General features: G+C 47.4%; 1 protein-coding gene across 1 annotated transcript in view; it reads left to right on the forward strand.

Annotated features, from left to right (window-relative positions):
* NEMF (nuclear export mediator factor) overlaps nt 1–23,073 on the forward strand; it is a 49,824-nt gene that overhangs the window by 17,266 nt on the left and 9,485 nt on the right. The window contains exons 14-21 of the mRNA XM_063118280.1: nt 749–913; nt 4,007–4,070; nt 6,777–6,865; nt 8,334–8,437; nt 11,728–11,790; nt 13,904–14,016; nt 15,628–15,685; nt 15,890–15,948. Of these exons, the coding sequence (XP_062974350.1) occupies nt 749–913; nt 4,007–4,070; nt 6,777–6,865; nt 8,334–8,437; nt 11,728–11,790; nt 13,904–14,016; nt 15,628–15,685; nt 15,890–15,948 (715 nt within the window). The remainder of the gene's footprint in view (nt 1–748; nt 914–4,006; nt 4,071–6,776; nt 6,866–8,333; nt 8,438–11,727; nt 11,791–13,903; nt 14,017–15,627; nt 15,686–15,889; nt 15,949–23,073) is intronic.

Raw genomic sequence — 23,073 nt, forward strand, 5'->3', positions numbered from 1 at the left:
GTCATTCTTACCTGCAATTTCCTTCGATGAATAATCACTGATCCCTCACGAGGCTGAGATATTAGGCACAATCTAGAGAATACTGGGAGGATTTAGGTACCCCTGATTTTCCCACAATGAAAAGCTTCCCCCACCCCCACCGGTAAACTGTATTTAATTGCTTAGTGTTCTCTTGTAGGCACATAATTCAGTGCACAATATTACTGTTTTCTTTGACGCGCAGACCAGAACAAAACCGATTAAAAAGAAAAAAAAAACTACCTCTGTTCCGAAGGGTTCAAACGATTGTCCTCAAGCAGTCAGGGTACAAATGTTTTGTTTTAAGGGAGGCATTTTCTCACCCCAGGCTTAAACCATCCCCAAACTGTTAGATCAGTGTTCTTTACCCAGGGACGAGATCCAATTAGCCCCTAAGCACGACTCCACACTTCCAGCGGCAGAGGGTTCAAAAGTGCTTTATTGATTAGTAATCGAGGTCTGGTCTCTTGAAGGCGAGCAGTCAGACAACCGAAACAGGGGATTCAGCACAGCATTTGAAGCTTGGAAGGGGCAGTGCCCAGTAGCAGCATGAGCCAATCAGAACGTAACACTGGAGCATAGCTAATTTTTGCTAAACACAAGGAGACATCCAAGGAGACATTCTTGTGTACGTGACACTTCGCCTGCTGTATAATGGCTACTTCATAGCTTCCTTTAGAAAATGGAGGCACCTATGCTAACAAAACCACATGTTTCCCTGTTTGGCTAGAAACCCTTATGTGTTTTCGGAGGAGGAGGAAGCTGAGGAGGAGGTGGCAGAGGAGCCAAAGGGGAGGAAGAGAAATAAAGCCCAACAGCTGAAGAAGCCCCAGAAGAACAAGCCCTTGGTGGTGGACGTGGATCTCAGCCTGTCTGCGTACGCAAATGCCAAAAAGTAAGACGCCCGATGTTTGGGCTGGGATGCCTTTGAGCGCGGGCCCTGGGATGGGGGTGTGGCGTTACACCCCACAAGTCAGTTCCCTAATGCATGTCTGGGATTGGAAAGTCTGTAGTGCTTAGAATGTTGACCTGAGTGGGTGAAGTTAGAATGTCTGAGGAGAGGGAAGGAGTGATATATAAGGGGATTGAGAGAGACTTTTAGTTATTCGTAGAGTCTTTAGCCTTTGGTGCTTTAACTCTCTGTGTGTTAGCTCTTGGTGTGTAGAGTACTTGGGTTCTGGAGAGTTTGAGGTTCAGTGTAGAGAGGGGTGTCTTTTGAAGGTGGTGTGCAGATAGTCGGTGTATATTAATCCAGCCTTCCTCAACCTGGGGCGCTCCAGATGTGTTGGACTACAACTCCCAGAATGCCCCAGCCAGCTGGCTGGGGCATTCTGGGAGATGCAGTCCAACACATCTGGAGCGCCCCAGGTTGAGGAAGGCTGGATTAATCAATACTGATAATAAAGAAAGTTCAAGAGTGAAGGTGTCAGAGAAAGGAAAGCGTGTATGAGAAGAGTGAAAGGACTGGATGAGAGGTTTTAACAAAGGTCTGAAAAGTTTTATTATGAAACAAAGCGTGTGAACTTTTAAAATAAAATTTTAATTAGTTTGTTTTAACTACCACAAAAATCCCACGTGTCTGTTTGGCAATTATCATCTGCAGTTATTTCCATTTAACACCCACTCACATTAAATCACCATCAGCACAGACAATTCCCAGTGCTTTAATTTATTACTGAAACCCTTCCCATTTAACCCCTTTCTCCACATAGTTTGGAGAAAGGCGGTGGTTGTCTCTCGCCTCAGGCTCCTCAAGTGGTGGGGCTTAGCTTGAGCAGGGAGCGTCCGCAGCTAGGCCTGTTGTTCAGAGACTGTGTCGTGGCAGGGGGTGAGCGCTGCTGTTGCTGTATCTGCATAAATTGAGCTGCCCTCTCTCCCTTAATGGCCAGACACTCGTTCCTGCCCATGAACTTCAACTGCTTAATCCCTTCAGATCCTTCCGGAGGCCCTGTGGCCAGAGGACCTCAGGGGCAGGGGTGACGCAGGACCACCTCTCCTCCCCATGCCCGGCTGTAGCTCCCCATCACACCGGCTTTTCCCCAGCTTCCTGGGAGCGGCAGGGCAAGGAGCTTTAGCACGGGCTCCTTCTCTGTAAGGCTCTTTAGGTTTACCTGGTGGTGTGGGAAGGGATGCCACTTCCGTGGTTCCCCACCACCCAGCAAAAATGAGCAAAGACAGGGCCTTAGAATCCTAGAATCATAGAATACCATATTTCTTCGATTCTAAGACGCCATCGATTCTAAGGCGCACCCCATTTTTAGAGCTGTTTAGGGGGAAAAGTGCGTCTTAGAATCGAAGAAATACGGTAGCAAAGTTGGAAGGGGCCCACAAGGCTATCAAGTCCAACCCCCTGCTCGGTGCAGGAATCCTTCTTTCCAACCGAAGCAAAGCCTCGGCGTGTGTAATGGTCCTTGATTAAGTTTCCATCCATGTGTGCGTCCTCCCTGCACTGTTGAAATCTGCATTGCAAGCTCCTTGGGGCAGGGACCTAGGAGTTTTATTTTTATCCTGTCAGGAGCCTGTGTATTTGGATGGTGCCATTCAGCAATGCATTTATGAGATTTGAGCAATAACCCCTCTCCTTGGGGCAGATTGGCTCATTTATTGAATTTGAATTCAGGATTCAAATTATTAAGGATGGAGAAAGCACCACAGTTTGCTCTCCTTTTGAACAAACTGCTCCCTGGCCAGTTTTAACGTCTCCCATGTCTTGTGGTGCCAGGTCATTAAACTGGACAAATATGGTATCTAGGATCCCCAGGCCCCCAGCATCTGCTGCTCCTGGGGGACACCCCCCCCCCCCAAGCAATGGGCTCTGTGGTTCCTGCCATAGAAATCTCATTCCTAGAGTCTCCTAGGAAGCAGGACCCAAGGCGTCTATGGCAGAGCCTGTTCCTGGTGTGTTTTTCCTCTTTTGGTGGCGGACGAGATAAAGCTGTGCGTGAATGTGGGACAGTGACTGTGAGTGAGTGGATGTGTGAGTGAGTGGGGGTAGCTTTTGTGTGTGTGTGTGTGTGAGGGGGACAGAGGGGGACCCTGGCCCCACACAGACCACCCCCAAGAGAATGCAAGTCGCCCACCCCTGTCTTAAGTGGAGGGTTTATTTAACATTGGAATGCATATGAGACAAGCACTGAGTGAGTGAGTGAGTGGCGCATGTGAGAGAGTTGTATGGGAATGTATGTGCTTGCCTGCACATAGGCGCACAGCAGGCTCCCAATATGGCTGTTGGGGCCAGGAAAAGGTCGTGCACCCCAGCCTAAAACAGCATTGAGGGGTGGGTAAAAGGAAGGCCGCTGGGCGCCTGGACTGGCAGCATTGCCAAGGGCATGGGCTGGAAATCACTTGGAAGTGTAACGTCCCTGTTGTGTCCGTCAAGCTCATTACCTTTCGTAAAGCACCTTGGGAGGGCCTTTGCCCCCAAAAGACAGCGCAGAAGTATCATAGCATCATAGAATAGCAGAGTTGGAAGGGGTCCACAAGGCCATCGAGTCCAACCCCCTGCTCAATGCAGGAATCCACCCTAAAGCATCCCTGACAGATGGTTGTCCAGCTGCCTCTTGAAGGCCTCTAGTGTGGGAGAGCCCACAACCTCCCTAGGTAACTGATTCCATTGTTGTACTGCTCTAACAGTCAGGAAGTTTTTCCTGATGTCCAGCTGGAATCTGGCTTCCTTTAACTTGAGCCCATTATTCCGTGTCCTGCACTCTGGGATGATCGAGAAGAGATCCTGGCCCTCCTCTGTGTGACAACCTTTTAAGTATTTGAAGAGTGCTCTCATGTCTCCCCTCAATCTTCTCCTCTCCAGGCTAAACATGCCCAGTTCTTCCAGTCTCTCTTCATAGGGCTTTGTTTCCAGGCCCCTGATCATCCTGGTTGCCCTCCTCTGAACTTTAAATAAATCTAAACGGATAATAAAGAGACACAGGCTTTTTAGTAAGTGAAAAAGAGCTGGGCTGGAAACTTGACGTGGCTGTATCTTTCCCAGGTATTACGACCACAAGAGACACGCAGCCAGGAAAACTCAGAAAACTGTGGAAGCAGCAGAGAAGGTATGTTAACGGGTTCTTTGTCCTCCACCTCTTGTGATTCTGGTCCTACCTGGAGCTCTTATGCAGTTCTTTGCCATTCTTCCCCAAAAGTAAAACCAACAACCTTAACTAATTAAAATAAACCCCACCAATAGTATAAAAGCTTAGTTGGCAAATGAGCCAAATGCAAGAAGAGGTGGTTGCCAACTTCTTTGGGTAGACTTTCAGACCTGGGGATGGCCCTTGTGGAGGAACCCGAAAGGGCAGGTTGCCTTGGTTCGCTGAGTGGCGGTCAAAGACTCTCAAGACACAATTTCTCTCATCTTGGAAAAGTTTTATTACGAGCAGCCTGCAGTGCTGCAAGGTGGCAAACCCTAGAGCAGCCTTCCTCAACCTGGGGCGCTCCAGATGTGTTGGACTGCATCTCCCAGAATGCCCCAGCCAGCAGAGCTGGCTGGGGCATTCTGGGAGTTGTAGTCCAACACATCTGGAGCGCCCCAGGTTGAGGAAGGCTGCCCTAGAGGATCTGAAGGACTGCCCACTAGTTGCAGGCAAAGCTAAGATACTTCTACGATAACATCCTCAGAAGCAACAACAGAATTTCCTCATATAATAAACCAATCATAATACAGTTTTGCAATACAGTAACCAATGATAGACAAGGCATTTTTGCATGTGCAAAGTGCAGATAATTCTAAAACTAGAAAAACAATACGTAGATGGGTATTGCAATCCTGGAACATCTGTTCCTTTGTGGTTACTACTCTTCCTGTCCTCGCTGGGAGGCTCACACTCTGACTAATGTGTCAACACTTCTTGTTGGTTGAGCAAGTGTTGCTCAATATATTTTCAGCTACAGTTTGCATCAAATTGCTATAGAACTTAATTTCTAATAGAAAGGGCTGACATCAAAACAGGGTGGGCACAGGCAAAACAGCCCATTCACACATTTCCTCGGCACCCTGCGTCTGGGAATACGGCGCTCCCGTTTCTGACTCGGCAGCAGATGGTCAGAGACGACTAAGCCCTCGTGCCCACACGTCGACAGCGCGTGATTGGCTGCAGCGTGGACGGGGCTCAGAAGTGCAAACGCTGAAATAGGAAGAGGAATGCCGTACGTTCGTCAGGATTTAGCGGCTGCAACCGGATCGCTGAGATCAGAGAAACAAGCTTTCGGAGCAGAGGCAGAGAGAGAGACCAAGGACTTTGCGTACCCAGAGGTGCCGCCTCCGAAATCCTAACATGTGCGAAATACTTGGTCTTGTTGAGCGTTGGTGGACAACAGAATGTTTAACATATTGTGATTACCATTCAGGATGCAATCCTGTGGCCACCAGACACTGTCTAGATGGCTATAGGACTTTTCGGTTCCTGGGAACCATGCTCCCTGTCTCGTCATAGTGGCACAGGAGTGGCACAATTCTCACTACGCTGGCTACGTTTCCGAGCTCAGAAGCGGAGCGTGGAGAGGGCGAAAAGGAGACCATGAACGCCACTTTACATAGATTTCTATGTGCCACATGGCCTCGCCCCCTCCCCCATCCAGCCGAAAATGCAGGGCGGCCGCAGCACAGAAGTGCCCTGCAGTGGATACGGGATAATCATCAGCCTCCGATTTCGAAGGCTGACGACTATCTCCATAGGATTGTGCCCTTACAAACTTAGCTTCCCAACTACAAGTCTAACATAGTCACACAAAATTAACTTTTATGTTCAACTTACATTAACAAGGTAGCAACACTGTAGAGTACCCAGTGCTATATATTCTGAAGAAAATAGCATTTCAACTTGCCCAGGGCTGTTTGGAATGGTCCCCTCCACCCCTGTCCAGGTTCCAAACTCAGAAGTGAGTGCAGCTGGGGCCGGGGGGGTGGGGGCATTTTCATTGGGAAATCAGTAGGATTTAGCACCACTCCCTCCCCCATACACATCCCTTTTGCTGCTGCCCCCCCCCCCCCGTCTTTGTTATCTCTGCAAGTGAGGCATTGGGAACATGCGTTGGCTAGTGTAACATCTTTAACTTCATTGTCCTGTGGGGTGATGAAGGGTGTGAATGGTCTGGCCTGTGGCAGGCTCTTTACTCTCAGCCGGGGTAGAGATCGTCACACTCACCTGCATTTTGGGGTTGTTGAAGTAAATGTTAGTAATGCTCTGAACTGGCTGCCATTGGAGATGGGATATGAGGCTGATCTGGACAACCATCTCTCAGGGATGCTTCAGGGTGGATTCCTGCATTGAGCGGGGTGGTTGGGGGTGGTTGGACTCGATGGCCTTGTAGGCCCCTTACAACTCTGCTATTCTATGATTCTATGATTCTTTCTGGCCGGATGAGGAGGCAAGCTGAGGTGCCCCCCCCCCCCCGGCATTGTGAAGAGCAGCAGAGTCAATGATGGACAGGTCTGACCCTCCTCCTGGAGCACAGTCCCCTGGGATGTTCTTCCTGTGCAGGCCCATTGAAGTGTTAAAGGAAGCCAGATTGCAGCTGGACATCACGAAAAGCTTCCTGACTGTTAGAGCAGTACGACAATGGAACCAGTTCCCTAGGGAGGTTGTGGGCTCTCCCACACTACAGGCCTTCAAAAGGCAGCTGGACAACCATCTGTCAGGGATGCTTCAGGGTGGATTCCTGCATTGAGCAGGGGGTTGGACTGGATGGCCTTGTAGGCCCCTTCCAACTCTGCTATTCTATGTTTCTATGAATTGCCCTTGTTTTGTCGATTTGAACAGGCCTTTAAGTCGGCAGAAAAGAAGACCAAGAAGACGCTGAAAGAAGTGCAAACGGTGACCAGCATTCAGAAGGCTAGAAAGGTTTACTGGTGAGTGACTGGACACGGGTTTGAGCTGGAACCATCGGAGTCCTTTTTTCTTGGGGTCGGGGGCAGAGTTGAACCCAGGCTGGGGCTGTGAGTCCAGTGCTTAATTGAAGTGTTGAAGCATTTGGTTGAGGGACTTCTGGTTTCTTTGGTGGAAGAGGATAAGCAGAGCCGGTCATCTTCTCTCACACACCAGGCAGGGCTAACGCAAATGGGGCGAGCTTGGCGTGTCGGTGGGAAGGAGCTGCCCTCCTTTTCCGGTTCGGCACGATTTTGGGAGCTTTGGCCAGAGCAGTTGCCACAGTCTGTGCTGTGTCGTCCGTCCCCCCGCAGCCGGGGTTGGGCCTAGCTTCTTCCTGTCTTTATTTTAGGCCAGCCTTTTCCAACTTTGTGCTCTTGTGGTGTGTCATACTACAGCTCCCAATGGCCATGCTGGCTGGGAATTATGGGAGTTGTAGTCCAGCATATCTGCTAGAGCAGCCTTCCTCAACCTGGGGCGCTCCAGATGTGTTGGACTGCATCTCCCAGAATGCCCCAGCCAGCTGGCTGGGGCATTCTGGGAGTTGTAGTCCAACACATCTGGAGCGCCCCAGGTTGAGGAAGGCTGTGCTAGAGGGATCCGAGGCCTGTGTGCACCAGTTGCTGGGGAACGTGGGTGGGAGGGTGCTGTTGCACCATGCCCTGCCTTGTGGGTCCCTGGCCGACGGCTGGTTGGCCCCTGCGTGAACAGAGCGCTGGACTAGACGGAGCCTCGGTCTGACCCAGCCTCAGGGCTCTTCTGATGTTCTCAGGCAGGCTGTTTTAGTATTCCTGACTCCAGCGGTAATTTTGGGCCTTGCTCAGCTGCATTCAAACATTTTCGGGGTGGGTGGGTTAGAAATCCACTTTCGTGTTTCGACAGTTAAAAGTTCACCCTGCGTATGTTTGTGGGTGTTAAAGCCTGGACGCCTGCTGTAGCGTCTTATAAAACCGTTCCAGGGATGGTGGGCGGGTGATTCCGTGGCTGTTCGGAACCCCTGCTTATTTGTAAGTTGGCTAATAGTCGTTTGAGAAGCCGAGGAGGCCGCTCCTCGCTTGGATCGGCCTGGGGCCGCTTTCCCAGAGGTGCCCACCCGGCGGCATCTTATCTCCACCAAAGCAGACTTCACAGCAGGTAGGGCAGGGCTGCGGAAGGGGCGGCCCTCCGGCTAGTGTTGACTGCAACCCCCATCATGCCTCATTGGCTATGTTGGCTAGGGCTGATGGAAGGTGCAGTCCCGCCACCTCTGGGAGGACTGGTGGAGGACTGGGCGGCACCCGGTCCTCAGCCCTTCCGAAATGCAAATATTCCAGCCCCCGTCCCCTTATTTCTCGTCCTGCTGCGAGGGAACCGCACAGAGCCTCGGGTGAGCTTAGCAGAGGATGGGCTAACCCTGAGCTTACCTTTCTCGTTGTGCCAACGCTTTTGCTCTGGCTTGGTGTAATCTGACAGGTTTGAGAAATTCCTGTGGTTCATTAGCTCTGAAAATTACCTTGTTATAGCTGGAAGAGACCAACAGCAAAACGAAATGATCGTCAAGAGATACCTGAGACCGGGTGAGTGGCTCTCTTCTCACGCACTGGATGCGAGAAACTCCCCCTTCGTCAGTCCAGCTGAATGCTCGCAGCCCCCACCCACCCCGAAATCCACTTAGAACAGCCTTCCTCAACCTGGAGCGCTCCAGATGTGTTGGACTGCATCTCCCAGAATGCCCCAGCCTGGGGCATTCTGGGAGTTGTAGTCCAACACATCTGGAGCGCCCCAGGTTGAGGAAGGCTGACTTAGAATCCCCGGGCCACCCTGAAACAGGCATGGACAAAGAGTGTGCTGTTGGGGAATCCCTTCTTAATCACCCTGACTGTGCTGGCGGTTAATTAACGCTCACTAAACGATCTTCAGTATTTGCCCTTGTCAGAGCTGAGCTGCCGACGTGGGGGCTTTTGTACATTTTAATTTTTTGATCGGAGTATAGCAAACGCCTCCCCAGCGGAGGACCACTGTTTGCGTCCTTCTGTCTCTGATGTGCCACGTTCACGTAACCTCTTCGGCGGTTCGATCCAGAAAGCAAGGAAGGAAGGAAGGAATTCGCAAGGGCCCGGGAACCGAGCCCGCGCAGAGAAAGTGGATCCAATCAGGCTACGTTTGTGTTGCCACTTCTGTGCAAGGGTTAAGCCGCTAAATCCAGCATTGAGCAGTGGGGACCGCTGGGAACGGCAGCGTGGGGCTCTTAAACTGCCCACCCCCCACGTGTCAAGTAGTAAAACTACGAAAGAGCTGAGGGCACCCAGGGGGTCTGGTTCACAAGTTCAGCCTCCCCTAACCTGGTGCCCTCCAGATGCGTTGGATTGCAACTTGCTAGACCACTAAGGAGGTTAAAGTGATAGATTTCAACACAATTTTATAGTAAAATAGAAAGCAATGTATTTATTTATTTATTTATTTATTTATTTATTTATTTATTTATTACATTTTTATACCACCCACTAGCCGAAGCTCTCTGGGCGGTTCACAAAAATTAAAACCATAATAAAACAACCAACAGGTTAAAAGCACAAATACAAAATACAGTATCAAAAGCACAACCAGGATAAAACCACGCAGCAAAATTGATATAAGATTAAAATACAGAGTTAGAACAGTAAAATTTAAATTTAAGTTAAAATTAAGCGTTAAAATACTGAGAGAATAAAAAGGTCTTCAGTGGGCAATGAAAGGAGTACGGTGTAGGTGCCAGGCGGACCTCTCTGGGGAGCTCATTCCACTGCCGGGGTGCCACAGCGGAGAAGGCCCTGCTCCTAGTAGCCACCTGCCTCACTTCCTTTGGCAGGGGCTCACGGAGAAGTGTACAGTCAAGAGTATTGAGCACTTACAATGTACAGTACACACACATTAAAAATACAGTAAAAAAAGTGTTTCACAAGCTTGATTGACTTGTCCAGACCCGTTTCGACTCAGAAGTCTTCTTCAGTGGCCAGTCACACGGCTGATCCAAAGTCACAAAAACAACTGCAAGAATTTCCAGGAGTAAAGAATTCAGTATATGTCACTCCTCTCCAGTTGCAAGTCAAGAGTAACAGCGGTTGCCGAAAAGCTATTACTCTTGACTTGCAACTGGAGGGGAGTGACATATACTGAATTCTTTACTCCTGGAAATTTTTGCAGTTGTTTTTGTGACTGTGGATCAGCCGTGTGGCTGGCCACTGAAGAAGACTTCTGAGTCGAAACGCATCTGGCCAAGTCAATCAAGCGTGTGAAACACTTTTTTTACTGTATTTTTAATGTGTAAGTGCTCATTTTAAGATTGTAAGTGCTCAATACCCTTGATGGTACACTTCTTTCTTTTTTACTATGAAATTGTGTTGAAATCTATCCCCTTAACCTCCTTGGTTGTCTAGTATACTGTCTGTGGTTTAGGCCAAGACCTGGTTTTTTTTGTGCTTGAGGACTGCAACTTGCAAGATTCTTAGCTAGCATGGCCATGCTGGTTAGGAATGTTGCAAGTTGCAGCCCAACACATCTGGAGGGCCCCAGGTTGGGGAATGATGCTTTCGCTCCATACCCTCCCAAAACTCAGTCTAAATTTCTCAAGCCAGGGACTCATCCTCTTTGTGCATTGATTAAATATAGAGAGGGGTGTTGGTGCTCAGTTCAGACGTTTCTCAAGCTCCACGGTGGAGTTTTTACACCACCGTTGAGAAACGTGTTGTCTGGTGGGAAAACTCCACGCAACGGTGGAGGGTTTTTTTGGAAAACACTCCACGCAGAATATCCACGCTGTGCAGAGGAGAATTCCTTCACAACTGTTGGGTGTTGGGTGTGGTGGGCTCTGTGGAGTCTTCCGTTCTGTCGCGTTGACTTTTCCCACTGGCTACAGAGTTCCCAGGCAAGAGCGGCGAAAGGAGCGAGTGCCGCTCTAGGAGAGCCGCCGGGGTTGTTTGTTTGCAGCAATGGCTGATGGGATACCATCGGGAGGACCAGGGCAGGAGAGAGGGCGGAGGAACTGTCAATCAAACGTCACGATGGATTTTACTCAACTCCACGGTAGCCCACAGACACACAGCGGTGGAGTTAGAACCGTTGAGTGGAGTTTTCGCACCGCGTTGACTAAAGTGTTGTCCGAACTGAGCCAGAGAGAGAGAGAGATCTTCCTGAAGGCACAGACCTGGGCAGGGCCGTTCCCTTTCTGCTTATGGGCAGAAAAGGAATAAACAGGGCGGCCCATTTACTAACAGGGACTGGCCGGCGAGACCACATCACGCCAGTCCTTTTCCAGCTTCATTGGCTGCCAGTCCAGGTCCGGGCCCGATTCAAAGTGCTGGTACTAACATTCAAAGCCCTAAACGGCTTGGGGCCAGGCTATCTGAAGGAACGCCTCCTCCCATATGTGCCTGCCCGGACCTTAAGATCATCTACAGGGGCCCTTCTCCGTGAGCCCCTGCCAAAGGACGTGAGGCAGGTGGCTACTAGGAGGAGGGTCTTCTCCGCTGTGGCACCCCGGTTGTGGAATGAGCTCCCCAGAGAGGTCCGCCTGGCGCCTACACTGTACTCCTTTCGACGCCAGCTGAAGACCTTTTTATTCTCTCAGTATTTTAACACTCAATTTTATATCAATTTTGCTGCGTGGTTTTTATCCTGGTTGTGCTTTTGATACTGTATTTTGTATTTGTGCTTTTAACCTGTTGGTTGTTTTATGATGGTTTTAATTTTTGTGAACCGCCCAGAGAGCTTCGGCTATTGGGTGGTATAGAAATGTAATAAATAAAATAAATAAATAAAAATTATGGGTGTGCAGCAGCAGCTCAACGTTTGCCCGGCTAATCACCTGCCGTCTTTTCTTCCGTCTAAGGCGACATCTACGTGCACGCCGATCTCCACGGTGCCACCAGTTGCGTCATCAAGAATCCCACAGGTAAAGCTGTACAGCACCATGTACATTGATGGTGCTATATAAATAAATAATAATAATAATAATAATTTCAGGGAAGGTAGTTGAAAGGGAAGAGCCCAGGAGCAACCAGGGGATCTTTCTGTTGTTGCTGCTTCTACCTCTCAAGATCGGTGACTGTTCACATTTGAATGGGGCAATTAGGAGGACTGAAACTGTAGGCTAAATCACTCGGGTTCTTTTGGCAAGTTCCAAGAAAGCAAAGAGGAGGCTGCTAATCTGGAGAGATAACCTTGAGTGAATCCCCTGTTTAACGAACTTTGTGCTCCTGCTTGAGTAAGCAATAACGCAGGAGACCGTCTCCTTCTCTTGCTAGGTCTCAGGGGCCTCTTAATTGATCTTCTAATTCCCTTTGTATGTCTGATCTGCACATACACAGTTATGGATCAAGGCAATAGCTCCGTAAGTGACTCCTTTGAAAGGTACAGTTGTACTCTTGAGAGTCCTGCTTGCATCCGAGTGGGTGATATTTGAAGCCGGACATAGAAAATGCACTTTCATTCGTTAGAGATGCGCAAGGGGGAGAACTTCTCTCCACTTAGTGTGGGGGGGGGGAGGCAAGTTAAGGGAGAAATGATGAAAGTGTACAGAATCATGCCTGGGATGGAGGACGCGGAGAAGGAGATATTTCTCTCCCTCTCTCAAAATACTAGAACCCATGAAGCTGATGGGTGGGAGGTCCAGGCCAAATAAAAGGAAGTGCTTCTTCACACAGCGCATGGTTAAACTATGGAACTCACTGCCACAGGATGTAGTGAGGGCCGCCCATTTGGATGGCTTTAAAAGGGGGTTGGATACATTCTTGGAGGCGAAGGTTCTCGATGGTACTAGTCTTGATGGTTGTGTGCTATCTCCAGTATCCGAGGCAGTAAGCCTGTGTGCACCAGTTGCTGGGGAACATGGGTGGGAGGGTGCTGTTGCACCGTGTCCTGCCTTGTTCGTCCCTGGCCGATGGCTGGTTGGCCGCTGTGAGAACAGAATGCTGAACTAGATGGACCCGTGGTCTGATCCAGCCTCAGGGCTCTTCTTACATGTTTATGAAGGCTCCCAGATAAAACAAAGGACTTCTTCACAGGGCACAGAGTTAAACTATGGAACTCACTACCACAAGATGTGGTGATGGCCACCAATTGGGATGGCTTTAAAAGGGGGTTGGATAAATTCCTGCAGGAGAAGGCTATCCATGGCTACTAGCCCTGATGGTTATGTGCTATCTCCAGTATTTGAGGCAGTAAGGCTGCGTGCACCAGTTGCTGGGGAACATGGGCAGGAGGGTGCTGTTGTATACTCCTGTCCTGCTTGTGGTTTGCCCACAGGCAGCTGGTTGGCCACTAAGTGTGCTGAATGCCTGGCTAATGACCTGATCCACCGTGGCTCCTCTTATGTTCATATGTTCTCTGAGAGGCGCATCAGAGCCCAAGGTTTTGAATATCAAGACATTGGGTGGGTTCACACTGTCATTTTCAGCTATGGTGGCTTAAATAAGCCACCATCATTTGCCGCATGTGCCGGGTGCCCGTTCCGCAACTTACCCACCCACCCGTGGGTTGTCATCTTGTCCGAACCCAGCGAGGGTGGGTTGCTGGCATGGTTCACAAACCACCTACAACCCTGAAACGGCCCGTGGAAGTGCTCGCGCGAAGCAAGTCGTTTTAAGTCCTGGTCTGGGGAAACGCAAACGTAGCAGATCGTCCCTAAGACTTGTGTTAGGTATTCTTGCCTGTGTAGCTCTCCTCAGTGTTTGTAGATCAGCTATATCACAGGCCGGCTGCGGAGAGCCCTGGCCTGCTTGTGGGCTCTTGGCAACGCCAGGTGGGGAGGATGGGAGTTCCAATACATCGGAGGGCCGCTCTCCTTAGTAGAAGGACGTTCGCTGGAATCCCGTGAGGCTCTTCTGCTACAGAGCAGAACCAGGCTGAAACAAATCAAGGCAACTTTTTCGCTGAGTGGCTGTTGGGGGCAATTTGGCAAACAACAAGTCTGTGACCCACTCTTTCCAGCGAGCCGCCCTGCATTTTGTTGGGTTTGGGGCTAGGTTTGCCCCCCTCCTCACCTCCTTGTGGCTTCGCTGTTCCAGGGGAGCCCCTCCCTCCACGGACGCTCACCGAGGCGGCCACCATGGCCCTGTGTTACAGCGCGGCCTGGGACGCTCGAGTCATCACTAGCGCCTGGTGGGTGTATCATCATCAGGTAATCAGGGCTCGGGGGGGGGGCTTTGCGTGCCTGGGAGCGTCGCTTGGCTGGGGAAGAGGCCCTTTTAGGAGGGGACCCCAAGGGCATTGCAGCGTGCCACACCGGCAGCCGTTATTTTTAGGGCCGGACCGCTGCGCGTCTGCTTCCCGCCCCCTTGTGGACTGTTCCTTTTGTCAAGGGCCTTTTTTGGGAGGCTGAGCGCTCCCGGCTGTCCTTTGCTGCGCTGGCAGGTTTCCCCGTGGGCGGGGGGTTGGGGTGTCATCCTCTTGCCATTGAAAAAGGGCCTTGGCAGGAGGGCGGCGTGCAGGCTCAACAGCATCCGAGAAGAGTGGGCTCCAGCCCATCAAAGCTGCTGCCACAATCAACATGCTAGTCCTCAAGGTGCCGTAGGGTCAATGCGTTGTTTTCGTTACAATATCCCCAGCCTTATTCAACTCGGTGCCCTACAGGGGTGTTGGATTGCAGCTCCCATGGCCATGCTGGCTGGGGATTATGGAAGTTGCAGTCCGACACAGCCGGGTCAGGGATGGCTGCAGTAAACCTACCCGCTTTACCCTCTGGAATTCTCTACAGAAGGAAAAGCCTTTTCATAGGGCCCTTTTCGGCTTTTCCCGGCTGTTGTACCGGGTGGAGCGGCCGGAAAGTGCTCCTGACGAGAGTTCCAGCTCTTCCTCCAACCCCGAGCAAGGGCAGGCAGCTAGAGGGTGGACCACGGGCTTTTCTGCCTCTCTCTCTCTCGCTCTCTCTCGGGCAGTTTTCCTTCATGCCACAAGAATCTGAGCCGTCCCAAGGCTCCCACTTCTTGCGTGGCAGGGCAATCTGTGTGGCGCTGAAGGGGGAGTGGGGATGCCACGTTACCCTGGTCTAGGAGCCCAGTACTTAACACGGAGTTTGAGACACTTGTTGTAACCTGCCAGGAGGGACGCCTGCCCACGGGCCACTTGACCCCAAACGCTATCCTGTACATCACCCTTCCTCAACCTGGGACGCTCCAGATGTGTTGGACTGCATCTCCCAGAATGCCCCAGCCGGGCAGGGGCATTCTGGGAGTTGTAGTCCAATACATCTGGAGCGCCCCAGGTTGAGGAAGACTGCTGTACATGCATGCAGGGAAACCTCAGAGCCTGACTGTGCAGAGCGAATGGGGTTGGGTGGGTGGGTGGGTGGGCAGGCCGTCGTGCTCAGGAGCAGGAAGAGCAGGAAGCAGGAGGCCTGGCGCTCTCCTTTGTGCCCGTCTGCCTTCTCTGGGCCTTCCTTTCCTTCCTCCCCCTCCTCCCCTGTGTGTTTCAAAGAGCTCTTTTAATAAGGCCCAACGCTGGAGACTTTGTCAGCACTGTGCGAGCAGGCGGCTGAGGGCTCTTTCAGGGTCCGTGCGGAGAGGCACGAAGCATGAGGGAACCGTGGTGCGTTGGGCCGGGACATCGCTGTGGTGAGGCCTCCCGACAGAACGATGCCAGCGAAGTGGGGGCTGGGGGGCTGTCCGATGGCAAGACCTGTGGGCCAGCCACTGCCCGAAATCCAGCCTTGGCTTCCGAGGGCCTCTTTCCCCCTTTTTGTGACTTGCGCTGCACAGCGGTTGATCGACTTCTTTGGGTAAACTCCCTGCAGGTGTCTAAAACGGCCCCCACTGGAGAATACCTGACCACGGGGAGCTTCATGGTCAGAGGTAAGACTCCCACCGGGGGGGGGGGATGGCGTGACCTTCCCCACGGTGCCTGCCTGGTGTGCTGGGCTGTGGGAGGGCGGCAGAGGCCCGCTGTTCTCCTTGGGCTAGCTTCTACGACGGCTCGGAGGCTCGTGGCAGGCCGAACGCCACGCTGGCAGGGCCCGGCGGCGCAGTGACCGTGCCTGCTGCTTCTTTTTCCCCCAGGGAAGAAGAACTTCCTCCCTCCTTCCTATCTGATGATGGGCTTCAGCTTCTTATTTAAGGTAATGGCCTATTTCGGGGCCCTTCAGGACCTAGACACCCGGGGGGCGGAGCTTGGCAGCCATGGCGGTGGCAGGTTTCTTCTGAGGCTCTGAGCGGCGTTGCCGGAAAAAGCAATTATCTATTTTCTAATGGGCATAAATCTTTGAGCAAACGACAGGAAATGATTATAAAAGCTATCGGAGCTGGAAAGTGTTGAGAAGAGCCGATGGGATGAGGTGAGCTTGACGGAATGTCTTTATAAACTGCAGAGGCGAAACCGAAAGTAACATGATTGATGTCGCAGTTTGAAAAGAAAGAACTTATGCTTGTTAGACGTTGATCTGATTTACAGCGATCCTCACTTCTCATCCTTTATCTTAAGTTGGAAAGATTGAAATACTGGCTTTGAAGTTGTTTGCTGTAATCTTTGTAAAGTGGAAAGTGGAAGCTGTTTGCGGTGTGCCGAGAAGGGGGGGGTGAAGGGGAAGAAACAGCATTCTGTGAGGGAGATGTGGGATTTTGAGAAACTGTGAATGATTGGATCTGATCCCCTCTAGTGAATGCTGTTGTGAACTGAATATATTTCCTCCCCCTCGGGAAGAAGGTGGTGTGTTTGGCACATAGAAGAGAAGCCAGTAAAAGTTGCTAAGGAAGTGGGGGCTCTAAGATTTATGCCCTACTCAGAAGGGTCCTATGTCCAACATTAAAAAAAAGATTAAGAAGTGGGAAAAGTTGAATATACAAAAAAAGAAACCTTCAAATCATAATTTAACCCACCTCTCCCACCTGGAAGATACAGCCCCTGGAACAGACCAGGAAGACGAAGTTATAGACCCAGTTTCTTTGGATACAGTACCAAATAAAGAAAAGAATATGGCTGAAGGGGGAAAAGCAATGGACAGCAACTTTCCCTCCCTAGCAGAAATTAAGGCAGTTATTGTAGAGAATAATATCATCATTTTTAAAAAAATGGATCTGCAAATGAATGAATTTAGACAACAAATGCGTGTTCTTTCGGATAAGACCGCAGAAAACTCGGATAAGATCAAAGAGATAGAGGCAAAAGCGGAATTGGACCAGAAGAAGCAAGAGGCCTTTGAAAAATCAACAAATATTCAATTTAAGGAATGGGAATTACGTCTGATCGCCTTGGAAGACCAATCTCGTAGATCTTCGATTCGAATAAAGCAGCTGAAGCAGATACAAGGAGAAGATCTTAGAGAAATCATTCTGAACTGGTTCAAAGAGCTGACGCCTGACATACCAATAGATGGATCGGATCTGGACCGAGTCCACCGCGTGGGGGGGCAAAACTACAAAGGGACTAGAGATATTTTGGTGAAATTTGGTAACTATTATAAAAAAGAGCAAATCATGAAAGAATTGAGATCTTTGACCCAGTTACAATATAAAGGCAAAGCAGTGCAAATTTATAATGATCTTTCTCAACATACATTAAATTGGAGACGGAGTATTAAACCAATAACTGGAATGTTAATGCAGAACAAAATTCCATACGCATGGGGTTACCCGGTTTTCTTAAGATTTACATATGGGAGGAGGGAACACAGAGTAACCTCATTGGATCAAGGTAAAGAATTGCTGAAGAGGCTGGGTCTGGATGGGGAAGCAGATGGGGCTGGAGTGGGTGGGGGAGGGAATGAGGCTGGGACATCTGGAGAGTAAGAGAATTGTTAATTATGTTTGGAGATAATTGCAAATAGAAATGCTAATATAGAAACCTGCCGGCCAGGCGCAGCACTGCCTTCCCCCCCCCTTTAAAGTAGATGGCTGGAGTACTAGACTCACGGGGATATGGGGGGGGATTAGAGTGGGGTGGGTGGGGAGGGGGGGAAGGTAGGAGAGGAGGGATTGGGGTAGGAGGGTGGGGGTTTTATGTATGGAGTTTGTTTTTTTATGTAAGCAAGTTTGAACTGCTGAGCACAAGGGATCGGAAGAGATTTCAAAAGGGTGATTATGGATAAAAAGATAAAGGTATCAACACTCAATGTTAAAGGTTTGGGGGCAGTCGTGAAAAGGAAGAGAATAGAACAAATGCTTAATAAAGAGGGATCAGATATTATAATGGTCCAAGAGACACACCAAGGCTCCGAGAATTCGAATATGATAAAATTAAAGTGGTTAGCCTATTATGAAAAGTCATTAGGGACATCGAAAAAAAATGGAGTGGCCACTTTGATTTCAAAAAAAAGTGGGTTTATATTAGAAGAAGTAAAAAAGGATGATAAGGGCAGATATCTCATGTTAAAAGGTAAAATTGAGGGAAAGGTCTATACTTTGATTAATGTTTATGCCCCAAATGAGAGGCATAGAGAGTTTTTTATAAAGTTGTTTAAAGAAATAGAAGAATTTAAGGAGGGGTATGTTATATTAGCTGGGGATTTTAATATGGTTATGGATAATAAACGGGACAGGTCAAATCCCACTAATGCTGAAAAGAGGAACAATATGACTATATTGAATAAATTAGTAAAAGAAAATGATTATTTAGATTCGTGGCGTTTACTTAACGGGAATAGGCCTGGATTTTCATACTTTTCCCCAGTTCATCATACATACTCCAGGATAGATTATATATTTGTTTCAAAAGATTTTGCAACGAGGATTTGTAAAATGGAAATGGGGGTAATAAAAGTAACTGATCATGCCTTGTTAAGTCTAGAATTTACAGTTAAGAAAGATTATAAAGAGGCATATAGATGGAAGCTGAATACAAAGATATTGAAATATAATAAAATAGTAGATAAAATTCGGAAGGAACTGTCGGAGTCATGGGAAATTAATGAAAAAGGAGGAACAGCTGGGTCAGTCATTTGGGACACCATGAAGGCTGTAGCAAGAGGAATCTGTATTAGAGAAACATGTAGTTTAAAAAGACAACAACGTGCAGAACAGGAAAAGTTAGAGATAGAAATTAAAAACTTGGAGGAAAGATATTGGCGAGTTAAAGATAAATATAAATTAGTGGAAATACAAGCTAAGAAGAAACAATTAGAAAATTTAAATATAGAAGAGATTCAAAAGAATTTAATGTATATGAAAAGGGAATATTTTGAAAACAGTGATAAGAACTCGAGGTTGCTTGCCAAGCTCACACAAAAAGAAAAAGGGAGGAATGGGATAGAAACGTTGAAAGATAGCCGAGGGAATTATTGTCATGCAATGAAAGCTAAAATAAAAATTTTTCAGGAATTCTATCAGGAATTGTATAAGGGTAAAGAAATTCAACAAGAAAAGGTGGAGGAGTATATTGGAAGGTTTATAAAGAAGGGAATAAAATTAGAATATAAGGAGTTAATGGAGTCAGTAATAACTCAAAGAGAAGTTGAAGAGGTTATTGATAAGTTAAAAGTTGGTAAATCACCGGGAGCAGATGGTTTGGGTCCAGAATATTATAAGGTCTTCAAAGACTGTTTAGTTCCAAAATTAATGGAACTTTATAATAGGATATTATCAGGAGAGAAGATACCTGAATCATGGGAACATTCAGTGATAATTCTGATCCCAAAACCAGATAAAGATTTGACTAATCCCGATTCTTATAGACCTATTTCTTTAATAAATCAGGATGCTAAAATTTTTACATCTATTATGGCCAAACGGCTAAATAAATTTTTGGCAGAATATATAGGAGCAGATCAATGTGGGTTTGTGGTAGGAAGGCATATGCATAATTTAGTGGGTAGAGTTTTAAATGTAATAAATGTAATAAAAAAAGCAAATATTAAGGCAGGTATTATGGCATTAGATATTTTTAAAGCTTTTGATTGTGTGAGCTGGCAGGCACTAAAGAGTATTATAGATAAATTGGGATTTGGAAATAAATTTAAAAATGTAATAGAACAGCTATATTCCCAAAATACGGCGGTAGTGGTGGTAAATGACGGACTTACTGAAAAGATACGACTAGCCAGAGGAACAAGACAAGGATGTCCGCTCTCGCCGGTCCTGTTTGTAATGGTTATGGAAGTTTTGGCGAAGGCACTAAGGGAGGATGAAGAGTTAGAAGGAATTGGAGAGGTAAGGGAAATAAAGTTAAACATGTTTGCGGATGACACTTTATTGACCATTAAGAATCCATTAAGAAAATTAGAAAGAATTAAATATCAGTTGAGGGAATTTGAGGAAATTACAGGGTTAAAAATAAATTGGTCTAAATCAGAGATGATGTTGTTTAACTATACCAAGAAGGAAGAAAAGGATTGGGAATTTAAGGGAATGGAATTGAAAGTTAAGAATGAGATTAAATATTTGGGAATTAAAATTACAAAAAATTTAGAGAATCTTGAAAAGGAAAATTTAACGAGGTTAAAGAAAGAGGTATTAGAGAAATTGGAGAAATATAAAAGATTAAATTTATCTTGGTTCGGAAGAATAGCCTTAATAAAAATGAAGATATTAGCTAAAATTAATTTTGTATTTCGAATGTTACCTATAAAAATATCAGAAACCGAGATAAAAAGTTGGCAAAATATTATTAATAAATATTGTAATGGAGAAAAGAGAGCAAGAGTGAATAAAAATGATTGGTACCTAAGCCAAAAAAAGGGGGGAATGGGTCTCCCAAACATAAAATTATACTACGTAGCAAATAGATTAAGACATGTTGTAGAAGCAATTATGGGAGTAGGAGATTTATATTGGATGGAAGAAAAAACCATAAATAAGGTAGAGATGAATTTGGAGAATGTTTTTTTTAAAGACGGAGGAAGAAAGTGGGTTGGAAGTATAGATAATCCACTCCTGAGGACTCAATGGGAAATTTGGAGTAAATTTAAAGGGAAGCTGCTTCCGAGCAACTCTCCCTTAGCACCGATAATAATGTTAAAGAATTTCCCAGAGGATCTAAAGGGTAGATTATGTAAAATATTAAAAGAGAAAAATAAAATAAGATTAAAGGATTGGGTAAGAGATATTAAAACAAGAGAGGATATGGAAAATTTGTTAAAGGAGAAGAAGCTATCTTGGCTAGAATATGGTCAATTAGAGCAATGGAATAAAAAGTGGATTAAAGATAATAGAATGTGCAGAAAGATGACGAGGTTTGAAGAATTAGTAGTAAGTAAGGAGGAAGGGAAAGGAGGGAGTATAGTTTCAAAAGGATTAATGAGTGAAATATATAAAATATTGTTAGAGAAGGAGTTTAGAGAGAATACAGAGAAAATGGTTTGGGAATCAGATTTGAAGATACAAATAGGGCGACAGAGCTGGGAGGGACTATGGAAACAAAGAGTGTTGAGAAGTTTATCAGTAAGAATAAAGGAGAATTATTTTAAAATCCTATGGAGGTGGTACCTAACCCCGGTTAGATTGAATAAGATAAGTGATCAACATTCAGCAAATTGTTGGAGAGGTTGTGGGGAAAAAGGAACGTATTTACATATGTGGTGGCAATGCAAATATGTACAAAGATTATGGAAGATGGTGTTCTCAGAAATTGAAGAAATAGTGGGAATGAAAATAGAACAAACACCAAAAATAGCATTGCTGTCACTATTTGAAGATATAAAGTGTGGAAAAGGAACTATAGAGCTGATATCGAATTTGTTGGTTGCAGCACGACTGATGGTAGCTAGGAACTGGAAGGTCCAAGGGGAATATTCTATTGAGGGATGGTACAAAGAAGTATGGGACATAGCCATTAATGATAAACTGACATGTAATATTAAGTGGAGAAAAGGCGTAACTAAAATAAATGAGTTCGAAGGAATTTGGAAACAGTTCCTAGTGTTTGTGTTTACTAAGGGAAGTGGGAAACCACCAGCAGAAGAAACGATTAGATTTTGAACTCAAGAATGATCCCGAGGTGGGGGGTGCACTTTTATGTTAAGAACGAAGATGTTGTAGTATGATAAGGTATATGTAATAGTTTTTGATATTTGTACTCAACAATCATTCAATATGTATGCAGCAGATATTTGATGTTTTTTTTTTCTTATTGTGTTTTGTTTCAGTTATATTTTGGTAATGTTTATCTATGTTTATATAGTGTTGAAAATGAATAAAAATTTAATAAAAAAAAAAAGGACCTAGACACCCACCCACACGTGGGCCATGCACGCAGGAGGGTCCCGTGGACTCCCGCGTAAACCCCTCCGCCCTCCACAGCACCTTTCCCCAATGTGGTGGCCTCCAGTTGTTTTTGGATCACTACCCCCATCAGCCCCAGCCAGCGTGGCCGCCGTGCTCTTCACCGTGGTCAGCCACGTTCCTTGGGGAGCAGGGCACGCAGGAAGTCGGCCCTCCCTTGCAGTTTGCAACTGGGATTCAGAGAGAACCTGCCTCGTTACAAGGAGGTTTCCTGGTGGCCAGGAGTGGGCCCCACGGCTTGTGGGGAGGCCCCCCACCCCCCATTACTGCAGTGCTGTCAAATTTGCTGCCTAAATTCAGTTGGGCAGAGGTGGCAACACGCACCCTGCCCTGGATTTTTTTTTTTATTATTATTATTATTATTATTATTATTATTATTATTATTATTATTATTATTTGTATCCCGCCTTTTGCCCAATGCTGGGCCTCAAGGTGGCTTTACAAAGTTTAAAATATACATGGAGGTGGAAACAAAACCATCAACATTTAAATACACAACAAAATTATAAGACATTAACATAGATGGAGGGCCAGACTATTCTCCAAAGGCCTGCTGGAACAAAAAAGTTTTAGCCTGCTTCCGAAAGCCCATCAAGGAGGGAGCCAGCCTAGCTTCCCCGGGAAGAGAGTTCCAGAGCACGGGAGCAGCCACCAAGAAGGCCCTCTCCCGTGTTCCCACCAAGCGCGCCTGTGAAGATGGTGGGACTGAAAGAAGGGCTTCTCCAGAAGATCTCAAAGCACGGGCAGGCTCATAAGGGAGAATACGGTCTTTCAAATAACCTGGACCCGAGCCATATTTGGGATTTGGCTTGGAAGCTCGAGGGGCGTGCTTGCCACACGCCTTGTTTCAAAGCGCAAGCAGAGTTTTGTTTTGCTGCTGCCGTGGATCCAGATTTCAGTGGCGCAGCGAGTCCGGCCGCAAAAAGGCAGGAGAGGGGAGGGCTCAGGGGCAGACGGGGTGCCGCTGAGCCCGGCTTTAGCCATCCTGGCTAGCAGCTGTTGATCGTCCGAATGGCTCGGTGTTCCTGCGTCGA

Source organism: Elgaria multicarinata, chromosome 2, assembly GCF_023053635.1.
Source record: "Elgaria multicarinata webbii isolate HBS135686 ecotype San Diego chromosome 2, rElgMul1.1.pri, whole genome shotgun sequence".
Classification (NCBI taxonomy): domain Eukaryota; kingdom Metazoa; phylum Chordata; class Lepidosauria; order Squamata; family Anguidae; genus Elgaria; species Elgaria multicarinata.